This window comes from Oreochromis niloticus, linkage group LG14, assembly GCF_001858045.2.
Source record: "Oreochromis niloticus isolate F11D_XX linkage group LG14, O_niloticus_UMD_NMBU, whole genome shotgun sequence".
In the NCBI taxonomy this organism is placed as follows: Eukaryota; Metazoa; Chordata; class Actinopteri; order Cichliformes; family Cichlidae; genus Oreochromis; species Oreochromis niloticus.
Window position 1 is genome coordinate 15,126,500 of NC_031979.2, and position 14,227 is coordinate 15,140,726.

The 14,227-nt window shown below is 42.8% G+C and overlaps 2 protein-coding genes across 3 annotated transcripts; one reads left to right on the top strand and one right to left on the bottom strand.

Annotated features, from left to right (window-relative positions):
- Nucleotides 1-259: 259 nt before the first annotated feature.
- Nucleotides 260-2,400, top strand: LOC100690001 (C5a anaphylatoxin chemotactic receptor 1). Its single transcript, XM_005474584.4, has 2 exons — nt 260-385; nt 496-2,400. Exon 2 carries the CDS (start codon nt 508-510, stop codon nt 1,540-1,542), a length of 1,035 nt encoding a protein of 344 aa, XP_005474641.2. The 5' UTR covers nt 260-385; nt 496-507; the 3' UTR covers nt 1,543-2,400.
- Nucleotides 2,401-3,361: 961 nt separating this feature from the next.
- On the bottom strand, nt 3,362-13,838 carry dact3b (dishevelled-binding antagonist of beta-catenin 3b). Of its 2 annotated transcripts, none has more exons than XM_005474586.3 (4): nt 13,303-13,838; nt 7,477-7,609; nt 6,568-6,678; nt 3,362-6,052 (listed from the first exon to the last, which is right to left on the bottom strand). In XM_005474586.3, the coding sequence occupies exons 1-4, from the start codon at nt 13,531-13,533 to the stop codon at nt 4,542-4,544; spliced, it is 1,986 nt and encodes a 661-aa protein (XP_005474643.1). In that variant the 5' UTR covers nt 13,534-13,838; the 3' UTR covers nt 3,362-4,541. The 2 variants fall into 2 exon arrangements, with proteins under 2 accessions (XP_005474643.1, XP_025753735.1); XM_025897950.1 differs by lacking the exon at nt 13,303-13,838 and adding an exon at nt 7,743-7,949.
- Between the last annotated feature and the right edge of the window lie 389 nt (nt 13,839-14,227).

Sequence of the window (14,227 nt, forward strand, 5' to 3'; positions counted from 1 at the left end):
CATTGTGCTTACTTGCAGGTGCAAAACACACGAACCACAGAAATACAAGAACATTACATTGGCAAGTAATGTTCTTGTATTTCTGCAGCACTTTTATAGTCTGGTGAATAAAGTAAATATTACAAAATAGTCACATCACTTCACTGCCAGGTGACCTGTGACCTAATTGTTTCTTGTGAAATGCATTTTTTGCAATTAAAACTAATTTTTTTAGATTCACCAATTTTGTGATTGCGGTCTCACGCCTACAATGAGGACTCTCAACAGAGATCACGTGCAACTGTGTCTGTGTGGGGTGGGGTGAGAGTATAAAGCTGAGAAGCAAACCAGCTCAACAACTTCCTCTCGGTGGTGACAGAGCAACATAGTGAGAGGCTGAACATCGGTGAGTTAATACTAAAGTCATATTTTTAATTAAAAAGTCAATAAATAATTTTTTCTTGATTGAATTGTATTATTTCAGTGAGTTATGAAAATGTTTCTTATACTTTACAGTTGTAAGGAATCATGGATTACAGTGATTTTAATTTCACATATCCTGATGGTAATTTCACATATCCTGACATTATTGAGCCTGTGACTCCTGAGATTCTGCCGATCCAGATAGTGGCCCTGGTCATGTACAGCCTTGTGGTCCTGCTGGGTGTGCCTGGAAATGCTCTGGTGGTGTGGGTGACGGGGTTCTGCATGTCCCGCTCTGTCACCTCCCTCTGGTTCCTCAACCTCGCTCTGGCTGATCTTCTGTGCTGCCTCTCCATCCCCTTGCTTATGGTCCCTCTGGTCCACGACGACCACTGGCACTTTGGTCCGCTGGCCTGCATGCTCATCAGAGGCCTGTTTTACCTGGTGATGTACTGCAGCATCCTGCAACTGATTGTGATCAGCGTGGATCGTTTGTTGCTGGTCATCAGACCCATCTGGTGTCAGAACCACAGGCGACCCAAACAGGGTGCTTATGGATGTGTTGCTGTGTGGGTCCTGGCCCTGATAGGCAGTATCCCACAGTTTGTGTACGCCAAGGAGATTGAGGCAGGTGACGAGAAGAGAGAGTGTAGGATGGAGTACACTGTAGACGGTGCCTGGCCTGTTTTTGCTTTTCGCTTCTTGATTGGATTCATTATTCCTTTCCTGGTTATTCTAGTTTGTCACTTGGTGGTTTTCAGCAACACACAGAGGAGAATGACACGTAGTCGGACTGGATCCAAAAAAACACTGAGGGTCGTCATCTCTGTGGTGCTGAGCTTCTTCTTGTGCTGGATACCTCTGCACATCGTGGATTTCCTCATACTGACCACCCCTCGGGGTACTTATGTGAGTCCCAAACTTCACGTGGCACACGTTATAGCGCTCTGCCTGGCTTACTTCAACAGCTGCCTCAACCCTCTGCTCTATGTGTGTCTGGGTCAAAGCTTCAAAGACAGCATGAACCGCTCCCTGCGTAACATCCTCCACTTCATGGGCGAGGATTCAACCACCAAGAAGAGCGTTACTAATGTGGAGACCAAGAGCACCAGCAGTGGCAAAGAAATGACAAAAATATAACTTTCTTGCATATGGAGGACTGCTGTAACATAAACATTTCTGTCATGAAGTTTAGCAAAAGACTTTGGCTTTGATTTAAGTCTGTGAACACAAATACACAAAAGTGCATTCATTTTTACGAGTTAAGAAAAATTTTTTCCAGTGAATTTGGGTGGTAAGTCAAGTCAATTGTCAAGATTTCAAAAGCAGAACTGATAGTTACACTGTAAGGTTTCTGTAAAAATCCATGTCTTACGCAACAAAACTCATGAAAGTTCTATTTTTGGCTCTCACAGAAGAATTACTTCAGAGCATCATGTATATGATGTATTTTCTGACTTTTTGTCATGTTTTAGTGTAGTTTGGTAGCAGAAATAAAATACATAGAGATTTGATTGCTTTTTCGCAGTGATTATAGAAAGATGCTGATTACAACTTCTTGTATACATGCTGTTTTCATAGACCACAAGAGGGAGACACACTCTAAATGGCTGCACACTTTGCTGTAGAACTCTTTGAAAATAAATCAAAACTGTTAATACCAGTTATAACTGCTATTAACAGTTATGATTTTCAGTTATCTCTTTTAAGCCCCAGTATGTTTCAGACCCATAGATCCTGCGTAGGTGCTTAGATTCTATTAATAGCTGGATGGTCGACAACTCTCCCCAAATTAATGAAGAAAAATCATTAAGCTGGTTGTTTGTGCCCCTGACAGATTTGCGTGTAATGGAAAATCTTGCTACATTTTGCTAAATCAGGAATCTTGGAATAGCTTTTGACTTTTGCTTTCACTTTGAATGTTCATCTCAAATGTCTGCTTAAGAAACATTGCCAAGTGAAGTCCCACGCTCTGAATTAAAATGTGTTTTTCATGCATTTAGTTCATCATGTGTGGATTATTAAAATCCATTGTTCACTTCTAAACACTCCAGGTTGTTCTAGACGCTGCCGCAAGGCTTCTGACTAAATCTTCCAGGTACTCTCATGTCCCACTGTTGCTGACCCAGCTGCCCTGGGTCCTCATTAAATTCAGTCTCCACTTTAAGATTCAAATTTTGACCACGGACAAGGACCAGCATACATTAGTGAACTTTTACATCCATACATCCCCAGCAGGTGGTGTGATCACCTGCTGATCAACTGGGGATACTGGTTGTGCTTCACATGAGGTTGAAAACTAAATGAAAGCTTTTTGTAACAGTGGCCCCAGACTCTGTAACTCTTTAACTCTCTACCTCTTGGTCATCACGATGACTTGGTGGTCTCTTTCAAAAAACAGCTGATAAAAAAAATCATATTTTTAAAGCTTGAGTTTGTGATGTTTATCTTGAAAGTTGATGTACAAAAATGTACTTGATTATATTTGTATCCATATGATGGAGTTATTTTGAGGCAAAGAGACTGGAAAGAGACAAGAGCTATGATAAATAGTAAAACAAATAATCTGGGGTTTCATAAACTATTAACATTGTTTACCATTACATATAGTTTGCTATCACATATCAAGGCTCAATACACACTATTGGCTGCATAGGTACTTTGATACTATACTCAGCAGAGAGAGTTGGTCAGGAGCTGCAGATCCATCCATCCATCCTCTCATCCTACAGTGGATTACCAGTCCTTCACAAGGTTAAAGCAGAGAGCTTAACATCATGGGGGGGGGGGGGGGGGGGGGGCAGGATTTCTGCCTTTATAACTTTTAACATATAAAACAGAACCTTAATTTTTGCATTATATGAAATATTAAGAATATACTAACCTTCATTTTGCTCTTTAACACATTGTTTTTTAAATTTAAGAATAAACAAAAGAAAAAATGCTAAAATATCAAAACTGAGTGAAATGCTTTCTTTATTTACAAACTACAGTTGCTCCAAACAAGGTCACATATTTATTTACAGTGTCTAGGTCCCAGTGTTTCAGGGAATCTGTGAGTTTAAACATGCATGCATGAATGTACACAGGCCCCTTTATATGGCCTCTAATAAATCCATCCCTGACACATGGATGTCTGGTTCTTTATGTTCACTGGCTGCAGAGGAGAGGTAGTAAGAAGTTCACTGCAGTGAATCCAGGACATACTAAGAGGAGCTCAGTAACAGCTGGATATGCAGAGGAGTGCATTGATTCCCTGCTGAGAGACTCACAGTTGGTGCAGAAGTTTTAAGTCTGCAGGAAACTAAATTTAAACATGGTTATTCAGTTAAGTTTTAGAGCTCATACCACATTCAGAAAAGTATCGTAACCATTTTCTAAATCATTCCTGTGACTTTCCTAAAGAGGATCATGAATTTGTAGGAATAGGGAGATATTCATTAGCACAATTCTAGTGGATTAACTCCAACATTGCAAGAGCATTGCAAAGTTTAGTTGTAGATTTTCTGCAAATATGTCAATTTTTGCTTGTATTTGAATGCAGTTTAACACAAAGCAAGAATTCAAAGAAATTCCTGTTTACTTTATGACTTGCAGCAAAAAGCATAGTTAAAAAAAAATTCATCAGAAGTTATTATGAAATCTGAACACAACAAATTTACCTTAGTATGTTTCAAGGCCTGTATCACGAAGATTTTATGTAGTTTTTAGACTAATGATGTGACTTGGTGAAAATATCAGTAATACAGGTTTGTGTGGGTCCAACTACAGATATTAATTAACCACAATTGTCTGATGAGAGCAAATGAAACAGAGGGAAAACTGCCAGCATATTCAGTCACTCCGCTTCTAGGTGATACGTGTCAATTGGTATCAGTTATCATCCATTAGAGCAGTATACTGCCCATTAGTCTTGTGTCTGATGGTTGTCAACTGGAAGATAAATTTAACCAGACAGTACAAATGAAAGATCTTTGAATAGATCATTATTCATGCCAATACATGTAAAGGAATCTCACTATGACACACTGTAGATTGAATATAAAGATGGGATGTGATATTTGACATAGGATTTGGTGCCAAGTAAGGTAGATCACAGTACTGACGATTATGTGTTTAAAATTAGTTTGGCGATTTTCTCATACAGTAGTCATGACTTTGAGCGACCCTGAGCGGAATCTGAGAATCTTCTTCTTCAGAGCGTGGGAAGCTTTTATCTTGACAAAGGCTTTTGGTTGAGATGGGGTATTGGCAGTGGCTTGTGGTGAGGGAGAGGATGAAGAAGAGGTAGAAGCAAGGCGGGGTGGCAGCTGCTGGGGCCACACCAGTCCCCCGCTCTCATCTGAGTCGCTGGATAGCGAGCTGGAGGCTGGAGAATATACCTCGCTCATGCTAGACTCGGACTCTGCGGGGGCAGCACCACCATAGCTCTCCTCCCCCTGACAGAGAGGTGCGCTTTCCTGAAAGTCCTGCTGCCAGTGCTTGGCGTGCTGCTGTTGGTGGTAGTTCTGGGGTTGGGAATGGGAACAAGAAGGGCCGTGGCGAACTTTTCGAGGTGGTCGTCTGTGTACCTGCCCTGCTTGGACTTCCCCCTCATCCTGGCTGAGCTCCAGGTTAGATCGCCAGCGTCGGCTCTCGTTGTGGCCGTTGTTGACCACCTGGTGTCCGACAACCTGGTTTTGATTCTGAGGCAGTGTATGAGGGTCACCTCTGCCTTGGGGCCTCTCTGTGGTGCTGTACCTCCTCTCTGGAAGCATCCGCTGACCCAGGAGGCTGTTTTCAGACTGGGATCTATTGGTTTTACTGCTTGACTTCTTGGATCTCTGTCTCTCGCTGTGATTTTTCTTAGATGCTCTGTACTTGAGGTGATCAGGAGATGTGAAAACTTGGTTGGACTTTGGCTGCTCTTGGTTGTAATGTCTTGGGGAACACAGAGGGGCATGACAGGCTTGTCCAGGAATATACTGAGCACTCACTAAACTGTGCATGTGAAGAATAGGGGGCTGTGGATGTAGATAATGATGGGGGGATGGGGGTTCACAACAAAGGTCAAGAGCCCCAACTCCACAGTTATGGTCCAGTGAAGGCGGAGGGGATGGTAGCCTTCCAGCCAGGGAAATTGGATTGGGCTGGGGGTAGGGCAGAGCTAAATAACAGTCCTCCTCCAAAGATGGGGCCTCCCCACCACAGGCCTCTCGCTCCAGGTCACAACCCCATCCCTGGCCATTAGGATTTGTAGAAAGGTCACCATGGGGCTGAAGATGATGATCAGAAGGGCGGTGCTCTGTGGTTAAAGAAGGAGTTCTCCTGTGTAGGGAGCTGTGTCCAGAGGCACTGCAGTATGGGGGGTCAGGGCTAAAAGTGGTGCGAGGCTGACAAGGTCTTGGTGTGAGGGTATGGCGTTGGATGAGACTCAGGATGTAACCCTCTACCTTCAAAGCCAGCTGATAGTCCTCTTCGGTGACCTGATCCTCTTCAGGTTGCTGCTCCCAGGTACCATTGTCTCCGCTGAGGTCCCACTGCCAGGAGTCCATGGCTGTGCCCTCCTCAGCAATACCCTCAAGAGGTGGGTGGGGGGCAGAGAAGGAGCGGGGTAGGGTGGTGCGTAGAAGTGGTGCTTCAAATTCTCCATCCAGCATAAGGGGGTCTCCTGATTGCAGAGAGAAATAATATATTATAAGTGAAGCAGTAAGTAAATCATCCTGAATGTATCATTACGAGGTGATCAATAAAAGTTCTAATAGTTAAACAGTAATAAATAATCTCAAAACTAAGAGTCTGCAGCCATGCCACTCTCAGTCTGTTCCCATACATTTGCAATATTAGCATTTAACAAAAAGCAAATAACAGAATTGAACATGTTATTAGGCTGAGTCTGACTCGTCCTCATCTTTGACCTAAAAAGATGTTAATCAGAACAGAGCCAAACTCCAGTCTACAGAAAACCCTAAAATAAAAAGGCAGACGTCTGTGTTTTTAACTAGGGTAGAATAAGTCTGCCAATCTTTATTAAGCCTCTTTCACATAAAGACAGTTGAGTCTGCTGTTTTCTCATGCTAATATGCAAAGAGTATATGCTAATATGTTAATCATTTTACTTCAACAACAGCACATATGCAGGTTTGACAATATCTCAAATCTTCCACGTCTGATAGTCTTGCTTACCCACAGACTTTGGCCTGTCACTGGTGTAAGCCCAGGAGGAGACACTCTCTGTGGGCTCAGTGGTACAAGATTTTCCTTTTGGTGACTGACCTTCACTTGATTCATAGAAACCTAGGACACAGTGTAATTAGTGTAATTAATTCATGGCAATGAATGTCATAATTTGGAGCTTTTAATGATTTCTTTGAACTGTTTTTTTCAGGGTGGAATGATTCCACAGCATGCATCTTTAATGACTCTGTTTGGGATTTTCTTGAATGTACACAGGGTCAAAAGGATACATACAGGCTCATATACACACAAACAGTCACTTAAATCTTTGATGCTGAAGGTTCCGCAATGTCTTTTAATTGAACAACACCAAAGTCTATTAACTTCTAATTAGTGAGAGGTTAACAGGCCTTATACTGTACAATCATTTTACTCTGGAAAAAGAAGGGTTCAAAGAAATCTTTAAAATCCTCAAATTCCCATAACATTCACACAGATTATGAGTCTATGTAAACTTCTGATCATAACTGAACAGAATTAACCACACCCCACGCATATCTTTGGACGGTGGGAGGAGAACCCACACACAAAGGCCTCAAACTGGATTCAAACCCAGGACCTTCTTGCTGTGAGGTGAAGGCACCAACTCATTTCTTATAATTCATTCCACTCCTCAAAAAATATGCTGCTTCATGCATAAAGTTTCTCACTGCATTTCACAAATAGGCCACAGATTAAAATCACAAACAACTGGAGCATAAAGGAACAATAAGAGCAGAGACTCAAACATGAAATACAAAGAACACAAGTTTCGTTCAGCTGAGCAACACTCTGGAAAAAAATAACTTCATTTACTGAAAAAAGGGAATTATACAGTGTGTTTGCACTTTGATTTAACTGCCTTGCAGAAATAAGTACCAGAACTCGGTCGACTGTTGCCAGTTTCTCCTTGGGCTCCGTCACAACAGTCATCAGCAGCGTCAATCCTCAGCTCTCCCACCTGCTGTTCCAGCGCTTGCATTAGACCCCATGGGGAGCTCTGAAGAGCACTCTGAAAAACAGACAAACATGCATTTATTTTCTTGCGGTCTGTAACTGGTTGAACTGATGGGAAAATAACTGTTAAGTAGACAGTACGAAGCAAAAATGATTGATTTTAGGAACAAAGCAAAAAAACCCCACACATTCCAGCAGTGCTTGTAATTTAATGAGTGCTTTCTGGATTTGCTAATAGCAGAAGCACAGCTGTGAATCGTTTGCAGCTTGTTTCTCCAGCTGCAACATTGTTCCTAATTTATAATGGCTGAAAATATTAAAACCAATAAATCAAAATAACAAAGCCAAAACGCTGATGCAGAAGTGTGTAAAATCGAAACATGGCCATCACATGACTGAAGTGCATCCACGGTCTGGGCTATCATTTATAAAAGCAGGCTTACTGGAGAGGCAGCTGGTTGAAACATGAATAATTCATAGCACTGTGAAGGAGGGGGAAGAGGGAGGGAGGGGTGTTATTTCACGTGGGTGGGCACACACACACACACACACACACACACACGTGCATGCTTGCAGACACTCGCGAGCCAGATATACAAATAATTGCTCATTTAGCTCAAACCAGCAACAACAGACTGAGTATATGTTAAACATATGTTAAGGTTCCCCCAAAACAAATAAATAAATAGCGCTGTCGTTCTTACACTTGTGTGTTTACCATTTGGAAGCCCACCCCGCTACCTCAGACAGCCTTCCTCAGACCACTACAATCACCCACCCTCCCATTTACCCATCTGTTTGTGGTAAAACTGAGTAATTAAACATGCTGATTCAGCCAGCCTGATCATTTTTTGCTGGTGTCATATTGACACACACACTTAACATGGGCACACATTTCCATGCCAGCCTACCTGAATGGGTTAACACAAGTGTACAGACAGCTCTGTTTACAAGACTTTAGAGGACATTAAATGGACTTTGATTCACTGCCTGCAGGCTATCTTTCATTATGACAGCTAGCTGTCACAACCTAACCCTTCCTTGTTGCCCGTACGAGGAAGACAAGTACCCAGAATCTGAGTCTATAAACAAACTGTCTCAGCAACGTGAGTAATACCTTCTCTGATACACGCAGACCTAATACAGGCATTTTAGATGGCTGGATTTAATATGGCTGACACTCAACGCTCGTTAAGAGACTTCATTACCAGATGATTGAGCGTGCCCTCATAACAAGGTGACACTTTTCACATTACACACTTCTCACGACAGACAACTCCTCCCCGAGCTCTGTCATTGTCGACACATGTAGCTGGATGACATGCAGAGAAGCTCGTTAGAAATCCTCTAAGAATGCACTTTATTATTAACAGACAACAGATAAAGATAATGCAGAATACTGAATAAATAAATACATAAATAAATAATATCAGAGAATCAACACAGCATCAAAGCTGGGATTTGTTTATCTGGGTGGTGCTGGAACAAAGCGGCTTTTAAGCTGTGTTGTGGACCACTTTGGGACTTGAAGCCTTCATCCATAAGGAAGAAGCGCACACTCACTATGCAAAGGTGTAAATGATCAAGTACAACTGAACCAGCCAACCACTGTAAATGCCTGGCTATACAGGGATGCTAGGTTCAGCTGTGGCTCATCAATCAGCCACAGATGAATTGCTCTAAAAGACTTTGATTAAAATGTAATGAATTGTAGCTGACGACAAATCATCCAATTTAATCGAACATAAGAACTTTAAAAGTGTTTAAGTATTGTGGCATCTTCTACTCCTCTATGTGGTCTGTAAACAAACTGCATTAGAGTCAAATAAATGCTCAGTAAATCTTAAAATCTCAGGCTTCGCCGTTTTTACAAATGTTTTCACCACAACTGATCTAGCGGTGAGTAGTCATTCATTTGCAAAACATTCCCTTTAACATTTTGTGCAAGCGACATAGTGGCAAGGTAACATCAAATTAAAAAGATCAACAAACAGATATGATCATTCTTTTTGTGTTACAGTGCTGTTATCATCTATTCAGAACAGTGATGTGTGAAAAGACAATGTTTATAACAGGAAGCGGCTCAATGTTTCTGAGAGATCTCTGTCAGTGCCTTTACTAAGGCTCTACATCAACTGTCCTGCAGACTTAATGTGATCATAATGGAAGCACAGACAACCAAATACTGTCACCTCTTTTGTCTCTGCTAGCGGCCTTATTGTCTTACTATAAACAAAGCACTAGCATCACTATATCAATACTGTTTTGTATGGCAGAAATGTTGGGTGCTGGTTTGTGGTAAAGAAACGCTGAGAGGAGGGGAGGCTATTGGAAATCAATAAATCAATGATGCTATCTCAGAGTGGCAACTGACTGCCATCTAATTGTGGACATATGCACAAACACTGTAGAAGCCACAGGGCTGGATATTAAATTATAACCCGACAAAAAACAAACAAATCTCTGTGGATGAACAAACCATTTGGTTTATACTGTGACATTTTGCTTTGACTGCACTCTGTTATTACAGGTCTCACACTGGTTCCCAGACATGCTGCACACTGTATTATTGCTTTTTTTTTTACTGCATCCTATGCTCCAGGCTGCTGGGGGATGGGGGAGATGAAGAACACTGTGCAGCCAGTCTCACTTATAGCCATTAAGCTGCTGTGGCTGTACAACACATCAGGACCACCTGTTCTCTCAGTGAAAAACACTGAGCAGCAGGTGAGACCAGGTGAAACCAGGAACATGAACAATGACTGGGCAAATTTTCCTGTCATTAGCTACTGCGCTTTAGTGTGTATGAAGAACGGGGCGCTGTAGAGTTTAATAAGAGTGGATTGTCTGTGTTGATATAGAAAGATACATTCAAATTCAGTCACACATTGGGTTTTGCTGCAAGACAACACAGAAGCAGGCAAAAGTGTCTCGGCATCTTTTAGAAAGGACCAATGACCAGTGAAGGTCGGCGGGTCTTTGAAACAATATTGCCGGGATAAAGAAATCTATGGAACAGAGAGCACAAAGCATGCAGCCTCACTGCTGGACTCTCTATAATTAAAGCTATGTTGTGACTGGATCCACTGTGGGAGGCCGGAAACACACACACACAGCACATGCACAAACACAGGGCACCCTGCCCCCTGTGTTTGCTCAGCTACTGATCTCTTATTTCTTCAGAGCACGTGGTCACATTTTAAATGATTTGTTTTAGTTTGGTAAAATATATTCAGTTAATTTGGGAGGAAGTTCTTCACACACACACACACACACACACAGAGTTTATCCATTGCATTGTGAATAGTATTAATTAGTTTCCTCTGAATCTGTTCAGTGTGCGCAGTGGCTCGTAGGCACAGCAGCAGGGTGCATGGCCTGCAAAAGGAATCCTTAAAGAAAGACTTGAAACAGGCTGTGCTCATGTGACTGAAAATTGCATAACTGAATGAGAGTTGATCTCAAAGTGTGTTTGTATCATAATGTTTGCACGTGTGTATCGTCTGTGTGCATACAATTTGTATATTTTCTTAAGCTGATTTGCTTGAACGGCTGTGTACACAAAGAAACCAAAGAGCACAAACAAAAACCGGTTGAGGTTTTTGTTTGTGTGCCGGAACAAAGCGCAGTAAACCATCATGCGAGTGATCAGTCACTGCTGAGCAGACTATACGTTCACTAATGATGCGCTGCTGTCTTAACACAAGGACACACACAGCCTGATTGATGATGAGCCAGCAGTTCAGCAAAGACACAAAACAATAGCAAAATCCACTGTAGATACAAACACAATCCTGCTGAATGCAAAGATTTTTTTCTATGTGCCTAAACATGCAATAATTAAATATTTGGTTTAAATCCCTTAGGCCAATTAATATTCTTCAGAGGAGATTAAATAACATTTCAGAGCACATTTTCTCCCCTAAAATCAAACACTTCTCCGCTGATGGATGTATGTGTGCCACATTCATACAAAATTCATATAATCCCTTCCACTCTCTCCAAAAACACACAGCAGGGAAGCTGAGAGGGAGGTCAGAGATTCGTGCTTTCCCAGCTGCTGTCTGGCGTCCCACAGCTGTCAACACCTTCAACACCACATACTGTATGAAGAAGGGGGGGGGAGAAGAAAAAATTGCATCTCTCAGCCTGTTTGGGGCCACATTCATATTCAAGGCGCACACACTGTCAGTCTCATGGGTCAGTTGTTTCTATGTCACACCGTGACAACAATCACACCGTGAACTATACATTTTGCAGACTTTAACCTACGAGATGAGATTGGGGATTTGGCTCGGACGCAGATGGTGACCTGATATCACGAAGACTCAATTTGAGACTTCAATTAGAGTCCTGTCGGGTCCAAATATTCTCCCAGGACTTTCCCGTGTAATTACTCACACGCTTGGATGAGCGCAACAGTTAATAAACATCGATCCAAAGGCGGATTGCGCAGAAATGAAAACGGGCAAATTATGTGCCCTTGTGAGGAAACTCGTGTCACTCCTTCACTCGCCTTGGAAACATCCTGTTTCCAGCTGATGTGGAGACGGGATGAAATGCGCTGGCAGCTCCTACAGCACCGATGGATGTGAGCGTAACTGCGCGTGGCACACTCGAAAAACTCACTTTATGATGATCGTTAATTTATTTATTTTTTAACAGAAAATCATATCATGTCATATTTCTAAAGCCAGTGCGGAGAGCCACCTATGTGTGCCTTTTCCTCTCACTGGGGCCTCGATCGCCATCATTAGTATTCTGCTCCATATGCGCCTATTGTTAGGGCCCCGGCGGAGGAGGAGAAGAAGGAAGGGGGGAGAGAGGGAGGGAGGAAGGAGATGTGAAGAGGAGGAGGCTGATTTAATTTCTCCCCTTTTTCCACCCTCTTTAATAATGCCATGCTTTTGTGGTAATGTTGAGACAACACCAGAAGTTAAAACAGAAACAACCCTCACCGAGACATAAAAACTTGGGCAAAAAAAAAGAGAGAAAAAATGAAGAAGAACCGTTTTCAGCGGAGATAAGTGCTCACTGGTGCGTAAAACTCCCCGTGTGAACCGCTGATGTAATGCTGTTGGTGAAACTTCTATTTGCCGTTATAGAACCAGTTTTAACCCCCCTCCCCGCCCGTTTTCCTCTGGCAACATATCACTCTTATTTTGCTTGAGCGTCACGTAAATAAAAAAAAACAAAACAACATTCCATCAATTACACGGATGCTAATGTTCACATAAAAACGTTAGCTCCACCAGCAACAAAAAAGCAAGAGGAATAATTCATCCATTTATGATGTACGGAGAGCACAAATGAGAGCTTGTTAAGTGGAATATAAAAGTCTAGGCGGAGGGAACAATGGGCCATTAAATAGTCGGTCTGTGGCACAAACGGCGGCTGCTCCACCCCCTGATTTCGTTCCCCACGGGCATAAATCTCAGCCAAAAAGCAGAGTAACGCATTACACCCTTTCAAACAGAGACTCCATTAATCAAGTTGAGTAACTTTTTTTTTTTCTTTGCAGCTAGACGTCACAGCAGCACAAAAGGCGCTGCCCAAACTAGAAGTCCATCCAGCGGTCAAGCGGGTTCCAATGAGTCTACGCTGAAGGCTATTAGACATTCAAAAGTATGTAGAGTTGTGATACATGACAGGGGTAAGGTGGAGTTCTTTTATCACAGGGTGGGGTAATGCGGGAGGGCTGGAATGCAAACATACAGTGCAGTAAAAGACTCAACACAAACTTCTTACCAGCTGACGTCTCAGTGTCAAGTTTTCCTGGCCCCAGCTGCTGAAACATCTCAGCTCTCCTCTGGAGCTTTCCAGGGCAAGCGGGTCTCCGAGAGCCAGCGCCCCCAGAACCAGACACTCCTGCCGCTGTCTGCGGAGCTCCAGCTCGCATAGCCCGGCCAAACACGCCTCCAAGCGCTCCTTGGTTCGACTGCGCTCCACAGTCACCGGATACGAGAAGGCACGATGCATGCCTCTCAGATCCAGGAATTATGTGCAATGAAAGCTAATTATTTCCCTTGTATTGTAGTTTGCGCTCTCCAGTTGACCCAGATTTACGAGGGCAAGCGCAGGCTATAAAGTGCCATGCTGTATCCCATTCCCTGTGATAGTATGGTTGCCTTGGAGCTGCATGGTTCTCCAGACTGTCTATCCGCTATACATTTTCTATTTCGCAGCTGTCAAACGGCAGGAACAGAGCTCCGCCCTCTGCGACCAGCCACGGCGAAAAAGTGGGGCTGGAGCCGTCCGCCCCTTTGTAAATCCACTCTCAGTCTTCATTGGACACGAGGGGCTGGCGGGGTGCTGTGCGTAAACGTTGTCCCATCCCCCTTGATTCATTACAGCGAGGCGTCGACCTCACCCATCTTCCCATCACCGACACTAATGTAATTCTTCAGGAGGCAGTAAAACTCTGAGATGTTATTATCCCGAAGCAATTTAACGTCACAAGCGCAGAAATGTAATTAAACAACGGCAAGACATAAACAAAAGGGCATCAAGTGAAGAGGATCCAATAATCTGATCTCACATGTCTTTTCAACAACATCTAGTTTGTATTGATCTGCCTCATCTCTATGTGTTGTCTATAGCAAATGATTAACTCGTGATTTAATGGGGCAACAAGTTTTCCTCCTTCTTCATTTCACCCCCTGCTGCTCGCTGT

Coding starts and splice junctions, on each gene's coding strand:
- LOC100690001 (XM_005474584.4), top strand. CDS start 508: ATGGATTACAGTGATTTTAATTTCACATATCCTGATGGTAATTTCACA.
- dact3b (XM_005474586.3), bottom strand. CDS start 13,533: ATGCATCGTGCCTTCTCGTATCCGGTGACTGTGGAGCGCAGTCGAACC. Junction 7,610..13,302: donor TGACACTGAGACGTCAGCTG/GTAAGAAGTTTG, acceptor TCTGTTTTTCAG/AGTGCTCTTCAGAGCTCCCC. Junction 6,679..7,476: donor CAACAGTCGACCGAGTTCTG/GTACTTATTTCT, acceptor ACTGTGTCCTAG/GTTTCTATGAATCAAGTGAA.